The sequence below is a fragment of the Chlamydotis macqueenii genome, chromosome Z (assembly GCF_036417535.1).
Source record: "Chlamydotis macqueenii isolate bChlMac1 chromosome Z, bChlMac1.mat, whole genome shotgun sequence".
Taxonomy (NCBI): domain Eukaryota; kingdom Metazoa; phylum Chordata; class Aves; order Otidiformes; family Otididae; genus Chlamydotis; species Chlamydotis macqueenii.
This window is the reverse complement of record NC_141593.1, coordinates 25,394,685-25,411,197: the sequence shown is the minus strand read 5'-3', so window position 1 is coordinate 25,411,197 and position 16,513 is coordinate 25,394,685. Positions and strand designations below refer to the sequence as shown.

Here is a 16,513-nt window from a genome sequence, read left to right as displayed (position 1 = left end):
TAATTTAAAACTTAGGTGTGTGGGTTTTTTGACCTTTGCATATGTGGTGTTAGAGGCACAGTGCACAGAAAAGGTGCATCAGCTCGTGTGCTCTGCTGAGCTCACAGGTCCGCAGAGTTTTATTCAGGTGGTTACTGCAGTGTCTGTGAACCAAGTGCCTGTGGAGTCCTTATGCACTGATCTTAATGACCCCTGCAGTAAAGTACGCTGCTCAAAATCTGTTTAGTTTTCACTCAGTTTTGATATCTTGCTACTTGTGAGAAGCAGTACCATAGTTTTCCAGTATCAACAAATAATTTGTTCTATAAATGTTTTCAAGATGACCAATCAATATTAAAGTTTCGGAGTACATTTGCTCACTTCATAATTGTGTGTCAAGATCTATTCTTACAGCAACAAGGCTTTAAACTTTCACTATGTGTTTATCAAGGTTAGAGAAATACTGACCGAATATGATCCAAATTTTATGCCCATGGGCCTAGATGAAGCCTACCTGAATATAACAGAACACTTGGAGGAAAGAGTGAACTGGCCTGAAGATAAGAGAAGATTCTTATTTGACACAGAAAGCACTACAGAAGAAGGTAAGCACATGACTCTCTTTTCATGCAGTCATCTGACACTGAGGGGACAGACAGCTTATTTTAGGGATCCTTTGCAGAGTGATGACGGCACTTAATCGTAGTTACAATTTAAGCTTTATTTTCTTAACAGGAAGTTAGGATTAGTGTAGCACAGAATTTATCATTAGAATAGCAAAGGATGTCTCCAGGCAGAATCAATGTACAGTACAGTCTGTAAGTAGCATAATAAAGAATTTATAAGACAACTTAACTTATCATTTCTAATCACTTGGACCCTCTGCTGATGAGGTTAAATCTTAATACATGGTGTGCTGTATCAATATTACAATCATAATCTGGATAATCAAATCATATAAAGGAATACGAGTCACTCCCTTGGTCCCTGGAGGAAGCAGACCATGGTGGAGTCGTCCCTGCCCACCGGGGGGTCCTGGGTCTCACTCTCCCACAGCAGTTCTGGTCCAAGTTCTCCCTTAGGACTTATAACTGCTTGGTTTTACAGACAGTGCTCTGGGTGCTGTTACACTTCTCTGTTCTGTGGTGGGGTGGCCAGCACCACTGGCTTGGCCCAGTGCCTGGGAACTTCAAGGCCGGCAAGGAAGGGAGCAATCAGTTTGGTGCTCAGGAACCTTGAGGCTGGTAGGGAGGGGATGGATAAATATGTTTGGTTCATCTACTGGGTGCACAGGACCTTCAGGGCCTGATAATGAGGGGAAAGGGAATGAATACGTGACCCAGTCAGTCCCAGAGAGTGGCTGCTTGCCTTATAAAATGGTCTTAGTTATGCTAACTACATTAGCAGGGGTCAGGAGCAGGGGGTACCAGTCACACGTGCATATAACATATAATGTAAGCTTCAGATAAGCTGCAACTATTTAAATTTTAGATACATAAGTCATTGCATAATTTATCCTCCCATATACTCTCTCCTTCTAATTTGTTAGTTTACAGGTTAACTTCCTCTACTTCTCACCCATGCATAAAAGGTATGCTGCAGATGATTTGGACTTGGAGGATTTTTTTTCTTTTTTTTTAACTTCAGTAAAATTTGTGTAAAGTGGTACTAGGCTTACTAAACACAATTACATGTTTTAGGTATGTATTTTTCCTTTGCAATTTGACATGATAATTTTGCAAATCACTAGTAATAATCTTATTACTTAAGGAGGTGTAGAATAAATAAACTTACTGTTTATTTATTATGGCTTATTTGTATTTATTTTATTTATTTATAAATAAACTTAGTGTTCATTTATTCTAAGGAGGTGTAGAATAAATAAACTTACTGTTCTAAAGGTTATTTGTGTTTTGCAAAGATATTTCCTAAAATACTGTACTGAGTCCCTTACATGAGAAACGTAAGAAACTGTCTGCAAAGACACTGTGCATAAGCTCGTATTACATTATTATTTTACAAGACTAAAATTGTATAAATTATAAAGTAATGAGCATTGCAGGAGTTACAGTAGAGCCTAAAATTTTGCTTGAATTTCACTTGATTTCACTTGAATCTGGAAAATGGAGTTGGAACCACATCCAGAACTGTATAACCAGTTGGGAGTAATAAAAAAGGAGGAGTCATACAAATGACTGACTGAAGCACAAACAGGAACATTTATATTATCAGTATTCAGAAGTTATCTAAATAGCCATTAAGAGGATAATCAGGGATATAAGGATGACTGCAATTGAAAACAAGAAGCTTACCAGACTGATGGTTCTAGAACCAGATATTCCAGAACCCTAGTTTTCTTCGGAGAATATTGAAAAAACTTCTGCAAAAGATTTTTGTTTCCACAAAAAAGGGAGCATCTGGCCTTCACTCTGATAAGAAACAAAAATAATGCCAAAATTTCTATATTTTTTTCTGCTGCTACAGCAATAGGCCATTAAACCTTGTTGCTTTTCTGGAAGTTACGTCTAGTCTTCTAGCCAATTCTTCCCATCTTAGCCAAGCTCAAATCATGTTAAGAACAAAGCCATTATGGCTCTCCTTTCTTCAGTCAAAAAAAAAAAACCCAATGCAATTGTTTTAGCTAAATAATTAGATACTTGGTTTTTAAAATAGAAAAAAAAAACTGCTGATGAACTCTCTTCAGGCGTTGCAGAAGGAAATCAATAAAGTACATGTTTTATGTGGATGGATTAATCGTTTATGTTTCTATCTAACATAGATAAAGGTGATATAAATATGTCTGCCAAATCTAATGAAGATGGATACTCTTCTTCACCGGTACTTTTTGAAGACAGCACACCTCTGATGGATGACCACCCTGAACAGAGAGGTCAATCAGTGGAAAATTCAGTTGTCTTTGGCACTTCTGCAGAGGAAGCTGTGAAGGAAATTCGCTTTAGGATTGAGCAGAAAACTCAACTGACTGCTAGTGCAGGTATTCAGACATATATGAATAATAATAGTGCTTTGTATTTCCACAGTGTCTTCTACTCTCATCTCAGGGGGCGTTTTGTGCTGCAAGGAGTTGTGCTCCCTTTGCAAGTCTGCAAAGATAGTGACTTTCAAGTGATAGCCATAACATCTCTTGATGTTATGAGTATCAAAGCCACTGCTGGGTTTTGGCCTTTTTTTAAACCACAGATAAGTTATATCATGTTTTTCCTTCTTTCTTCTTGAAATGTAAATATTTTGAGGGAGTGACTGCTGTGCTCAGGAGTTAATCTTAGCACTGATGGTTGCTGGTTTAGTGCTTCATGTAACTTGTTTTTGTAAGCCAGTGATCATAGTGAAATCTGTCACTGGTTGCTAAATTGCTGTTAGTTTGAATAGCAGATTCATATTGTTAACTATTTCTAACGGTTCTCCATACTGTTCCTTGCTAAGGCAGCATTAAAATTCATTTAAAAGGTATCTCTCAGAGAAATAAATACGTGTTGAAATTAACAAATTGTTCACTAGCTTTTTAATAGAGGGAGGTAGTTTCAGAGTAGACATAAGGAAAAAATTTTTTTACAATGAGGGTGGTGAAACATTGGACATCCCTGGAAACATTCAAGGCCGGGCTGGACAGGGCTCTGAGCAATCTGATCTGGTTGGAGATGTCCCTGCTCCTTGCAGGGGGGTTGGACTAGAGGACCTTTAAAGGTCCCTTCCAACCCAAACCATTCTATGATTCTATGGTTCTATGAATATTTACCATTCAAGTTTTAGTCTTTTGGCTTCAGACAACCTACCTGTAAGTCTCAACTGTTTTGATAATAATCTGTATTAGGTCACTAAAAAAAGTGTTTGTCCCTAGCCACTTAGTTTGGATGCCACCCAGACTGCTTTGTGAACCAGATCAGTGAGGCATTGAGGAGTGCTGAGCTTCATGAAGCAAACATAGAAGGCAAGGGAAGTGCTGAATATAAGCAAAGGTAAAGGAACAGCTAGTGGAAAGAAGCAGGATGAGACTCCCCTCCCATGTATCATGAGTGGTGGCGAAAAATAATTTTATTCTGCTGAAATTTAGTCTTCCTAAGGATAAGATAGTGTTTAGAAAACAGACATAGCTTTGATAAGTGCATCAGTGGTTTTAAGCCCAAAAATGAAAAACAGCTAGAAGGCTAATTGAAAAAATACTGATGATGATAATAATAAATAGAATTACTTCTGCCATCTTGAATAATAGGTTATCTCAGTAAACAAATAAAAATTTAGACCACTAGGGCTGTAGCACAGAATAATTTTATTTTTCTTGCTAAACCAATTGCAGAGTTCATTTGTAAACACAGTTACTTGACAGAAAACAGCCATCCCTCCTAATTCCTACCAGTGTCAGTGAAATACATATATTTTGCTAAATGACTACATAGAAGTGGTAGCCTGCAAAAGATTTTAATTTGGTAAATTTTGTCAAAATTAATTTAATCTTTTTGCTGTAATTTAAGAAATACCTCCTCATTAAGAGTTCATTATAACTGCTATTATAAGCATTTTCTTTTCTCTTACCATAATCGCCATCATAAAATTATTCAATCATGTAACTGATGTTATTTTTAAACGTCTGTTATCTAACCCCTCGTGACTGATTAGTGCGTATTGTGTTACCCTGACTATCTTAAAATAGTAGGTACACTTTATCTGGTGCATCCATTGTATTTGATCTGCCACATTTATTTATGTTCTCACCTGTCTGTTACAAAATGTTTTTGCAGAATTGTAACAAATCTGGTTTTCAGTTATCATCATTCTTTTGTGTGTGTTTAGTCTTTGCCAAATATATAGGCTACTGTTGTGCTTTTAAATATTGGATGGTTGAAATTAAACATTGTCTTGTATTTTTTAAAAATATGGTTTTTATTTGTTTGGTTTTAAGGAATAGCACCAAATACAATGTTAGCAAAAATGTGCAGTGATCGTAATAAACCTAATGGACAATACAGAATTGCTCCTGAGAGGCAAGCGGTGCTAGACTTCCTGAAAGATTTGCCCATTAGAAAGGTAAGAGAGACCATGACATTTACTAAGAGATTGTGTCCATTCCTTATGTTCTAAAAGCAGTATTTTTACTGAAGAAATATACTTCTCTAGGTAATCTGCCCAGTTGTGTTTGATTTACATTGTTCTTGGTATTGGATCTAAAAATGGAAAGTTTCCAACTTTCTTTTTCAGGTGCCAGGTATAGGAAAAGTGACAGAGAAGATGTTAAAAGCCCTTGGAATTGTGACTTGTTCAGAACTTTACCAGCAGAGGGCACTGCTTTCTCTTCTTTTTTCAGAAGCGTCTTGGCGTAACTTCTTGGATATTTCCCTTGGTTTGGGTTCAACACATTTGGAAAAGTATGTTTTGGGTTTTTTTTCCTCCTGCGTTTACATTTTTGTAATTTTTTCCTTGTGTATGCTACATAGTGTACATTTTAAGACTTATTTTGTTGGCAAACGAATATTAAGAAAATTGGGCTTGTTTAATATATTTTCTAAGATATTTTCTCTGATACCTGTTATTGTTATATTTATGACTAAGATACAAACAACAGCCAAATATTAAAGAGCAAAAGTTTGTACAGCTGTGTCTAATACGTGAAATCCAAAAGTCTCTCAGAAGTTGTGCTTAAGTGTATGTCAAGAAATCAAGTCAGTATCATTTAGGGTAGCCTCATAATTACTAAAATAGTTAAAGACAAATGAGTTATCCTAAGCAGAGGTGTTCAGTCATGTCTCTTCTATAAAAACAATATACATTCATTGGTTTTTATTATTATCTGATTGTAATAAAAATTATATTGGTATCTGATCTTCTCTGGTGGTAAATTGTCATATTTCTAATGAAAGTAAGTGAGGCTTCTGTGCCTCCTATCATGCTTATGTACATGTTTGTAATATCAAATTGTTGATTTACTGGAAAAGAACTGGAGATTTTTATATCCTTCTTCATAGCTGTTCCTTTAAGTTTTATACTACTTTAATGGCTTTTTAGCCTCCTGTTTGGGAGGGGAGAAATCAGTCTTACTAGTCAATACATCTTTTCAATAATATGCATTGTTTCTAAGCCTGTCCTGGATATGAACATTGTTCTTAAAAAAAGAACAAACCAAACCAAACAAAACAAAACAAAAACACAAAACAACACCATAGCATTTTGCTGTTTGTGTAACCAAGAGTCTTAATTTAGGATGAATCCCCTTTCTTTTAAATAGTCCTTCCTTAAATGTCCTTCTGTCCTTCCCAAAATGCTGAAATTCTTTTTAAAAATGGCTTCACAATGATGTGGTTTCATTAGGCATTCCAAAGTATCTTACATACTTCCAAAAGTCCTATTCTGTGTTGTTTCTGTTACTTCTCTGACAGTAATAGATTTTCAATTTTTTAGTTAGCATTTTGTGTACCAGTAATGTGCAAGCAGGAATCTTTGTGTTGGGTTGTTTTTTTTTTTCTTTTCAGAAGTATGTTGTCTTGAAACAAAATATGAAGTAAGATTGGCTTTGTAAAAGTGGCTTAATCAAAGATAAAATGCAGTTTTCCAAATATTTGTTTCTGTTAAGATAATGCAGCCTCAAGTGGTCCTGTAATAATTGGTGCACTCTTTCCACTTATTCACCCTGTTTAGGTCTTCTACCATCTGGGAAATCTCCCAGTACATTTAAAAAAAAAAAAAGGAGCACTTTAAAAGTCAAGTTTATAATTGTGAAGGGGAAAACATTTTTAATTATATTGTCTACAAGATTTATATCTTGGTTTTATCTTTATTAGCACAAACTTGATTTCAGTGATTTTAGTATGGCGAAAGCAAGCTCTTAATATACAGAAACTTGAGTCCTCAGTGAATGGTTCATCTTGTGGTCATTGTCTTTGGCCGCTTTCTGTTAGGAAAATCGGAGGATACCAAATTTGTTATTTCCAATACTTAAAAACAGAAGAAGGAACTAAACAGAAAATGCTCTGAGGAACTCCTTATATACAGAGGAGTTGTTAAAGGATGCTCAATTAAAACCAGAGAGAAAAAACAAACAAACAAAGCCTTAACATCACCCTTAACATGGGCAGTAACTTAGACAGAAAGCAAACTAATTCCTTAGAAAAACAAATATTAAAATATACATAGTATGTTCAGGATTTTAATAGCAGTGCTTCACAGTTATAGCTAGTTGAAACAGCATAGGATTTTTAGTTAGTTTTGTTTTTAAATAAGACTCCTCCTTATGTGAGAGGGGGGTTTTGCTGGGGTTGTTTGTTGGTGTTTTTTTTTTCCAAACTGTTTATTTTTGTTGACATCTGTGGTTGATCTGTGTCTTTACTTCTTTTACAGTAGTTTAAGTTTTTTTTTTTTTTAATACGTTCTCCCTCTCACACTCACTTAAACTTGATGTACAAGATTTGTAGAAAAAGTTAACATCCGGGTTTTATAGGAGAGACTACTGTTAGTTACAGAAGCATGATTGGTTGACTCAGAGTTTATTGAAAAGTTAACAATTCTGGGTAAAGTAAGTATAATAAATTGTTTTTCTTTTTAAAGGGATGGAGAAAGAAAAAGTATGAGCACTGAAAGGTATGCCTCTTGAATATTGAAAAAAATTACATTAATCACTACACCTACTTAATACCAAGTAGTGTATAGTTTTCTTAGCCATATGATTTCATTGTGTATTTTTATGTGTTACAAAACTGCATATACAACAAGGTCACTAAGTCAGATTCAAGCTTTCATTATTTTTTTTTTCTTGGCTTGAGAACACTATGGAGGTACTTCTATAAGTTTGTGTGTTCTTTCTTTCTTAATCACCTGGTTCTGCTAATACCTTTAATGCATCAAAGTGGTCTTTGAGCCGTAATATAGGATGGAAATATGTAAGGGCTTAATTTTTTTTATATGTTCCAGTTTAATGTCAGTGTCAGTCTAGTAGCCTGCAGTCACATGCATAGCAAGTATAGCATAAGGTAGACTTGCAAAGCAGACAATAATTTTGCATAGGTAACTAAAATTGGTTGCATTTCCTAACTTTTAACAAGAAGGTGGTGTATGTAATTTCCAAAAGTTCATTTTTAAAAAGGAAATACTGCAAGGAGAATCTGTAGAGCACTGTAATAATTATCCCTAGCCTCATGCGTTGTCTCTTCTTAGAAAAGGAGATAAGAAAAGGTTCTTATTTCTATTGAAACTTAATAGTTGTGGGCAGCTTAAGTAAGCCGTGTAAGATTTGGTACCACCAGAGCTGGGAAATTTATGGCCATAGTCTTCTGCTGGTTTGCAGACAGACAGATAATCTGGGTAGCCTATTGCACTTTTCTGCTTTTTGATCTTGCTTCTTTTTTCCTGAGGGAAACGTTTTTAGACCAGACGTGTCGATGAGCTGCTGCGATCATGAAGCTAGTATACATGGATGGAAGAGATGGGCCTGAAATAGCATCTCTCTGTCCTGCCTGTTCCAAACTTAGGACTTTTACAGCTTCCCAGTTACTGCAGCATTGCAATGCTGTAAATCACTGCAGCATTGCCAGGATAATATGAGTTACTCCTTGGATAATAGCATGGGACCCACAGTAAAATATCCATCCTGTTAGTTTGGCAGCCTGCAGACATTCTTAGAGGAATGTGAATCGTAGTACAGGATGACTTTTCAATATGATCAGGTAAATTTGAGCATAACTTAGAGATGTGAAATCCAGTGTAACTACAGGGACTTTATACTCGTAAATAGAAAGCCTGGCATGAAAAAGTGGATCTGTGAGATCTTTCCAAAAGCATCTGGCAGCTGTGAGTTTTGTTTCCCACTTCTCTTAAAACCCCTACTAACTGAAGGTTGTCTTGCTTTCATTACTAAAAACCAGATGCACAACAAAAATTACTGTAATTCCCCTGCTGAAAAGCTCTAGCGAAGGCAGATAGTTTTTCCTGCTTTGAGGCTAGACGTAATTATCCTAGCTGGCATCTTTTTTTTAGCATCTGCATTATTTATTTCTGATGCTTGGCTCTAATGTTGACTTTCTAATCCTTTCTTTCTTCTCATGTTACACAGCACTGTTCAAAGGAGATTAAATACAAATAACTTGGATGGCTCCATGAATTCAGTTGGTGTTAGTATTCTGTCTTGCAAATATTTAAGCATTAATGACCTTAAGTTTGATACATTTTCAAATAGTGCAAGAAAAATTGAAAGCCAAATTATTTCACTGTTTGAAGGGCTTTGCAAACATTTTGAAACACCTAAATATGCATAAATCTTTCTGCATAATATTCTTATTAATAATTATTTTTTATTTGATGTAAACACTCAAACCTAAACAACCTTCTTGTGATGTAGTTTTGTTTAACTGTATGAAAAATACTTTTAGATGCCAACCACTAAACACATTTTAGGATTCATACTGAAAAAAAAAATTGTATCTTTGTCTTAGAACATTCAGTGAAATAAACACAGCAGAAGACCAGTACAGCTTATGTCGAGAACTCTGCAGAGACCTTGCTCAAGACCTACAGAAAGAAGGACTTAAGGTATTTATGTTATTCTCTATTTACCTGCAAAAAGACAGCACTTTGCACTCAAGCTTATTAAATGCAGTGTTAGTGCGAATGCTTTCAGCAGCATCATACCATGCAATCTACCTTCAGAAGTCTCAGTTCTTTGATGTGCAGACGTTTGGAATGATTTAGGCAGCATTTTGATGTTGGTCAGGTGACTAATAATATGTGTGGAAAAAATGAAACTATTTAAAACACTGTATGTCTCTCCTCTATTCATGCAGGCTCCAGTCAGTAGCCAGTAGTGTAGTTTAAGAAGTTTACTTGTCCCAAACTTGCTGAGATGTTATTCATATAATTCAGTGATTTGTATGGTAGGAACAGTCCCTGTATTCCCTCTTCCCAAATTTTTGTTTATTATCTAAAAATAACAATTTGTGTTTTCTATGTAGGTCTTTATTGTAAAGCAAGGAATAATATTCAAGACCTAAAAGAACTGTGATTAGATAACAAGCTGAAAGGGAAATCATCAGCTAAGGACAAAGAGATAAGCTTACAGAGGCACCGAAACAAAAAGAATGCCATTTATTTACATTTGGATGGACAGACTGAGTCACACAAATGGTTTGGAAGGTGTTGCCAGGGGAATATCTGTGCCAAACACAGATGTTATGTGTGGTTCTGATAGCACCATGCAGGAGGAAGGAAGTTTTCAGCAAATCCTTAATTGGATATCACTTACACATCCTTAATAGTTTTCACAGCAAAGTTGAGATATCTGGCACTGAAAGTTTCCAAGTGAGGAAATAATTTTTTGTAGACACAGTAGGAGTTGTGACTGTAGTCAGAGCATGAAATCTATTGAACATACACTGGTGGCAGATTGTCCTCTGGGAACCATAGCCAAATGACCCAGTTCAGAGGATTCGAATCTGATAGCGGTTTAGGAGCAAGTGCAGAATCTTGCAGACAAATTCTTGATAGTGCTCCTGTGCGGATAAGCACACAATTGTGACTATCGATTTAGGGCCCTTATATAGATGCTACATAATAATTGTTTCCATGCTGTGTATGGCATGTTTAATCTTTTCCCCTCCCTCTCTTTCCTTCCCCCTCCCTGTCTTTTTCTCTCTGTCTTTTTTTTTTCTTTGTTTGTTTAGGGTAAAACTGTTACCTTGAAGCTAAAGAATGTTAACTTTGAAGTAAAAACAAGAGCTTCAACTGTGCTGTCTTCTGTTTCTACTGAGGAGGAAATATTTGCTATTGCTAAAGACTTGTTAGGAACAGAAATTGATAGTGTTGCTCCTCACCCTTTACGGATAAGACTTATGGGTAAAGTATTTCAAACTCATTCTTCCTTTTCAGAGTTAGATCTCTGTATCTAACTCTGTATCAAAGTAATAGACTGTATTCTAAAGTAAAATCAGTATAAATAGATTTATCCTTTCTGCATTATCCTGGTAGCTTTTGCAAAGTGAAACAGGTCTGGAGTGCTGAATGGTGAAACTCAGGAATGTTTTACTAAATGAGGTTTTACTAATTGAGGTTGTACTATTCCTATGACCTGTTAGTCCTGGGGAAACATACACATTGGCATGAGAGTAGAATCTTAATGCATAGCAGTGATTAATTCTGCGGCCTCAAAAGAGCTTTTAAATCTGCTTTGCACCACAGCAACAGGTGGTTTCTGTTCATAACCTCTTTTAGAAACAAATGCTTTAAACAAAAGTGCTTATGGATTTGAAGATGCTATGTTTTGCAAGAAATTTGAAAATTTCTGCCAAAGTAAAACTCTGTTTTGATTCTAAGACTTGTGTGTTTCAGGTGCTTAATCATTCTGATTGGGCCACTCAGTGATATATAAACCTTATTTGTCTGTGTTATTAGAATGCAGTGAAGAAAAAAATATTTTGGTGGGGAAACTTAATGAAAAACTCCCTGTCAGACTGAATTCTAGAAAACTATTAAGTTTACAGGCTCATATTATGGTGCAATCAGTTATAGCACTTCATGGGTACCATGAAAACACTTCATGAGTATTGAAATTAATAATATGGTTGGGCAAGTGTTTGGATCTGATAAAGTTGTATGTACCTTGTTATCCATTGTTAGCGTTTCCAGGTAGTATAGCCTCTGTTTAGAGATAAAAATGCACTTTTATTGAGTGGATGTATACCTCAAAAGGTGCTAAGTAAGAGTTAATGTCAAGTTTGATAAAATTGTAATAATAATTTTGTTTTTTGTCATTAGGTGTAAGAGTATCTGGATTTCTAAGTGAAGAAGAGAAGAAGTACCAACAAAAAAGCATTACAAGTTTCTTAAAATCAGGAAAAGAAATTGGTTTTCTTAAGCGTGAGCCAGGGAAGCCTAACCGAGAATATTTCACAAAAAATTCAGAAGCATCTCCTAGAGGAAGTTTTTTTGATAAAAAGCGAGCTGCAAGGCAACAGAACAGTGAGAATCTTTCTCCAAATGAAACTGTAGGTAAGCAGCTCTTTCGTGATAGGAAATCATCAGCAAGTTTTGTGGAAGAAACAAAGAAAGTCAGAGACTTACAGAATTCTAATATGTGTAATATCTTCACCTGCCCTGTTTGCTTTGAGGAACAAAGCAGCAATAATTTGGAAGAGCTTAATAGGCATATTGATGAATGCCTCAATGGAACTCTTGTTAAAGATGTCATGGAAATATCCAAGAATGACAATTCAAAAGAAAAGACATTAAACTTTCTTCCACAACTTAAAAATGAAGATGTTGATGAATGTCAAAAAAATAAAACAGATCGATCAGGAGGAACAAACCAGTCTGCAAGTATATCCGACAGCACTACTAGCAGTAGCACAGAGACATTCACTCAAATAATATCTGACAAATCTCACAGAGAAAGACAGCCTAGCAATCTCAGTGACATTGCTAGAGAAGTGTGTATGAAACAGTGTCTCTTCCCCAAAAGAATTTCACAAAACAATGAAGGCCATTTTGAAAAGACTGAACATACAGAAGAAACTAGCTCATCCTGTTTCTTTGAAGCCAAAGAAGACAGTGTTCTTGTTTGTCCAGTTTGTAACTCAGAACAGAAAACCACTAGTCTTGTGTCATTTAACAGACATGTGGATGTCTGCTTAAATAAAGGCCTTATCCAGGAGCTGACCGAAAAAAAAGATTTTCCTACTAAATCTTTTAATACAGAAAAGTCAAACAGAGTTGGTGAGTATGCATGTTAGGATATATTTATTCAAATTATCTGCTTGTACAATTAGAATAATTTGGTAATGGTATACTTTGAACGTCTCAGGGCTTTGAGATTTTTGCAGCAAGTTCGTTTGAGTAAGGCTTGTGTAAGGGTCAACATTTTAATTTTAAAAATGTCAAATGCATTTCCATGACAAACTAGATTTATGAATGTGATGGTAGTTACACAGTGCGTTCTCATTTGCCACAATGATTACACAGAAATTACTGCTCGTTTCTGTGAATTGCATGTTTGCTACTCCCCAGCCATGTTCAGAAAGGTGTTTGTAAGGTCACAGAGATTTAAGTGAAAAATCAATGAAAACATCTTTCAGCCTGGATTGTTTCAGAGATTCAGTTGACAGAAGAGTTCCATTATGTAATGTACTGGCAAAGACAGAGAGGTGGTGAACTAAAGTATAAAGGCAGGAACTTGCAAGCCCGTTTTACATCTAATAAAATATATCACATAACTGCACCTGTAGCATGCCAAGCCAGTAGCATATTTACTTAAGTAGTTTCCCTTTTTGATGAAGAGTTAATCTTTGGCCAGATTACAGGACATGTGGAGGGAGTCAGGTATCTGCCTAAAGTACCTTGTCCCTAATCTACCTTGGGAGCTTTAAAAAAGGAAATGAAAATGCTAATGTGCTAGAATTATCAGAACACAATTAAGACTTACAATATGAATCTTTTACACAGAAAATTTTATAAGCAATATTATGTGACACGTGCAAACAGGCTTTGTTTTAAATTAAAAACTAACTGTTGTCAAAAATTATTTTTCCCCCTGCAGAATAAAAAAAAAGTCAACATAGTTTTCAACAACCACCTTGAAAATCAACTAGGTTATGCTGAAATATTTCTGAAAACTACAACAAGGTTAAAATTAATCCCTTAGAATTCAATAAGTAAAGGCTATTTGTTTTTCTCTTTAAAAAATGTTAATAGAAAATACAATATTAAAACTGCAGATAACAAAATGTTATCTGCTGCTTGAAACAGATTAAATATGGTTATGTTTAAAAAAAAAAAAAGGAAAGAAAAGCTTTATCCAAACCTCATCTTTTAAAAGTTCTATCATGTATGTAGTTTCTGAAGCTTGCTTTCTTTATTGAAGCAATTAATCTTGATTGTTTCCAATTACTTTTCAGGAGGTTTAAGCAGAGGACAGCAATGCACAAATCCATCACAAGGAACAAAAAGGTAAGGGTTTTCTGGAAATTTGAGTGTACAACTCATTTTAAAATAATAAAGTCTAGAAAAATATTCAGTGTTGTAAAAGTTGTGTAGGTATGCATTGTGTATTTTAACCTCTTATGTTTTTTTTTTTTTCTTTTTTTCTTTCTTTAACATTAGATCTGGACTAACAACTTCACAGTCGGTATCAAAAAAGGCCAAGTCAAGCAATTCCAAGCATACAATTGAAATGTTTTTTAAATGACTGTGTAGCAACATATTCTATATGAAGCGTTTCATAGTGTTTTATGACTGCAAGTTAATTTAGCATTGGTGCTAGGCTGGATTCAGGTGCCCGTCACTTTGGAGCTGTTGCGTGCCTGTATTAAATGAACATGATGTTTGAGGCATAAGAGGAGGTATAACTGAGGTAATTTTTTTTTTTTTTCCTGAGAATAATACTTTTTTCCAGTTGTTTCCGAGAATCAAAATTTGGTAGCACTTTGACTTTGTTTATGTTGAACACATGGGACTTTGTTAGAGTCACGAGCAGCCTCATGAATTCTCTCTGCTGTTCAACAAACAGAACAGGAGATTAGAGCTGCCATTTAGCAAGCCTGTAGGGCAGGCTCCCTAGAAAGCGGGAATTATTAGCTAGGGTGCCACACTGTGCTGACTGAGAGCCCTTTTCCCGCACCTGACCTCCCTTCCGTGTTGGATGAATTGGTAGCTATAGTAGTTCAGGTTGACACTTCCTTGGACAATTCAACACAAAATTTAATTGTGGTATTTAGCTGTTTGATGTCAAAGAAGAGCTGAGTTGCTTGATTTCAGCTTACGAACATTTGTCTTCTTAGTGGATACAAAAATTGATTGGTCTTGCAATTTCAAAGGAAAAGAGCAAGAATTTAGAGCACAGTCAAGCTTTCATTGTTGTCACTGCAAATGACTTCAGTAAGAGCTGGACCAGCTCTGAAGGACTCATTGTGATGAGATGCAGGATGACTTCGCTGATTTAAAAAATGTTAATAAACCTGTTGATGAGAGGAGGATTCCTCCAGGTTAGTCAGACAAATGCTGTTTGATTTTTGACGTTTCCAAAGAGGCTGAGAACTTCCGTTTTCTTCACAATTGTGAAGTTGTTATCAGTCAGTAGAACTAAATCTACTCTAAATAAAATGTCTCATGGTGCAATAGTAATATGAATTATGTGCAAATGTGAGAGATGCTGAACATTTTTATTGTTTACTTATCTTCATCTTTAAAATTATTTTGTATTTCTGAATAAACAATATTTTATGAATGCATATGTGGATGGAGGAAGTTGTCAAGTGCAAATATTTAGAATACTCTGTTTAGATTTTCTCTGTTCACACCAAATTGCTTAAATGTAGTTGGTTTATTACAATTAAATATTTATCAGGCAAATAATTTATGATTACAGCATACTTCTTACAAGATATATAAGCAATATCAAACCCTGTATGAAGTATAAACTGCTTTTAAATTGCAGAATCTTTAGAAGAAGTAGCTACTGTAGAAGCATCTGTTCTGTTGTTTAATTGTTTTGGAAGTAGTTTGGGGTTTGCTTGTTTTTTAAATGAACAAATGTGTACTTGGTGTATTTTAGATACCCAGGCTAAGTCCAGAATGTGCTTTTTTGTTTCCAAACTTTCTGGAATGATTTCACCATCTCTACTTGCTCACCTGTTTGTTTGCCAGATGCCACTGTACCCACAGCTCTGTCATTTGAATTCATGTCAGTGCTCCCTTATCTGCTTTGGACCAAATCAGCTGGACTAGTTCAGGCTGTGTAAGCTGACTCAGTTTTCTAAGCTAGCTCAGTGAGCATGCAGCACGAGCTGTTCTGTTGACAGAGGTGGGAACTGGAAACTTTTGATAGGAAAGTCATAAAAGCAACTGAGGGAACAATGACTTAAGCTACCACTGCTGTTCAGAAAGTGAACACCTGTCCCTTCATTACTTTGTATCTGTCTGATTGAATAAAGTGTAGAATCAATTACCTTGTCATTGTGTGTATTTCTTTAAAGTGTGCATTTTTACATATGGATTACTTAGCAAAAAGTAAACTACTGTAAGTGCTTGAACAAATTAACTTCATTTGGCTTAGCCTCAGAAGTTGTCTTACTATCTATTAAAAAAAAAGTATCGTAGAGTTATCTGGGTGTCAGGAAGTTAAAGTCATGGGATATGTTAGAGTTAATGTGGAAATAAAACTCACAGTATGATTCTAAAGCTTGAAATTTGTGTCTTTTGAGATGCATATAAAAATACACCTCTTGGAAGGGTGATTCTGTGTGTTCACAGAAAGTGCTTGGTGAGATTATGTTAATGTTTTCTGTGTAAATTATTTACTGCAATGCAAAACAAGCCTTTTTATTTTCCTATTCCATATAGTTTATTATACCACATTTATTACTGTTTTTTTTTTATGTGAAGAAGGCCTCCAGCACATGATTAAGTATTGTCATAATCTTGTGTGATACGATTTTTCATCTCAGTTCTTGTGAAGAAAACTGTGCAAGCAATGATTTTGGTTTGCATTTTTCGCAGTGTGTGTGTCTGTTATATAATTGACCTTACAATCTGTTTTCATTAGCATCTG

At 35.4% G+C, this 16,513-nt stretch overlaps 1 protein-coding gene across 5 annotated transcripts in view; it reads left to right on the top strand.

Moving 5' to 3' along the window:
• Window positions 1-15,907, top strand: part of POLK (DNA polymerase kappa) — a 35,116-nt gene extending 19,209 nt beyond the window's left edge. For all 5 annotated transcript variants that reach the window (XM_086769996.1, XM_086769999.1, XM_086769997.1 and 2 more), the window contains 10 exons: window positions 431-584; window positions 2,759-2,974; window positions 4,898-5,022; window positions 5,194-5,360; window positions 7,534-7,566; window positions 9,414-9,510; window positions 10,638-10,809; window positions 11,728-12,684; window positions 13,863-13,914; window positions 14,068-15,907. In XM_086769996.1, coding sequence (XP_086626122.1) covers window positions 431-584; window positions 2,759-2,974; window positions 4,898-5,022; window positions 5,194-5,360; window positions 7,534-7,566; window positions 9,414-9,510; window positions 10,638-10,809; window positions 11,728-12,684; window positions 13,863-13,914; window positions 14,068-14,152 — 2,058 coding nt within the window. In that variant the 3' untranslated portion in view covers window positions 14,153-15,907. The remainder of the gene's footprint in view (window positions 1-430; window positions 585-2,758; window positions 2,975-4,897; window positions 5,023-5,193; window positions 5,361-7,533; window positions 7,567-9,413; window positions 9,511-10,637; window positions 10,810-11,727; window positions 12,685-13,862; window positions 13,915-14,067) is intronic.
• Window positions 15,908-16,513: the final 606 nt, after the last annotated feature.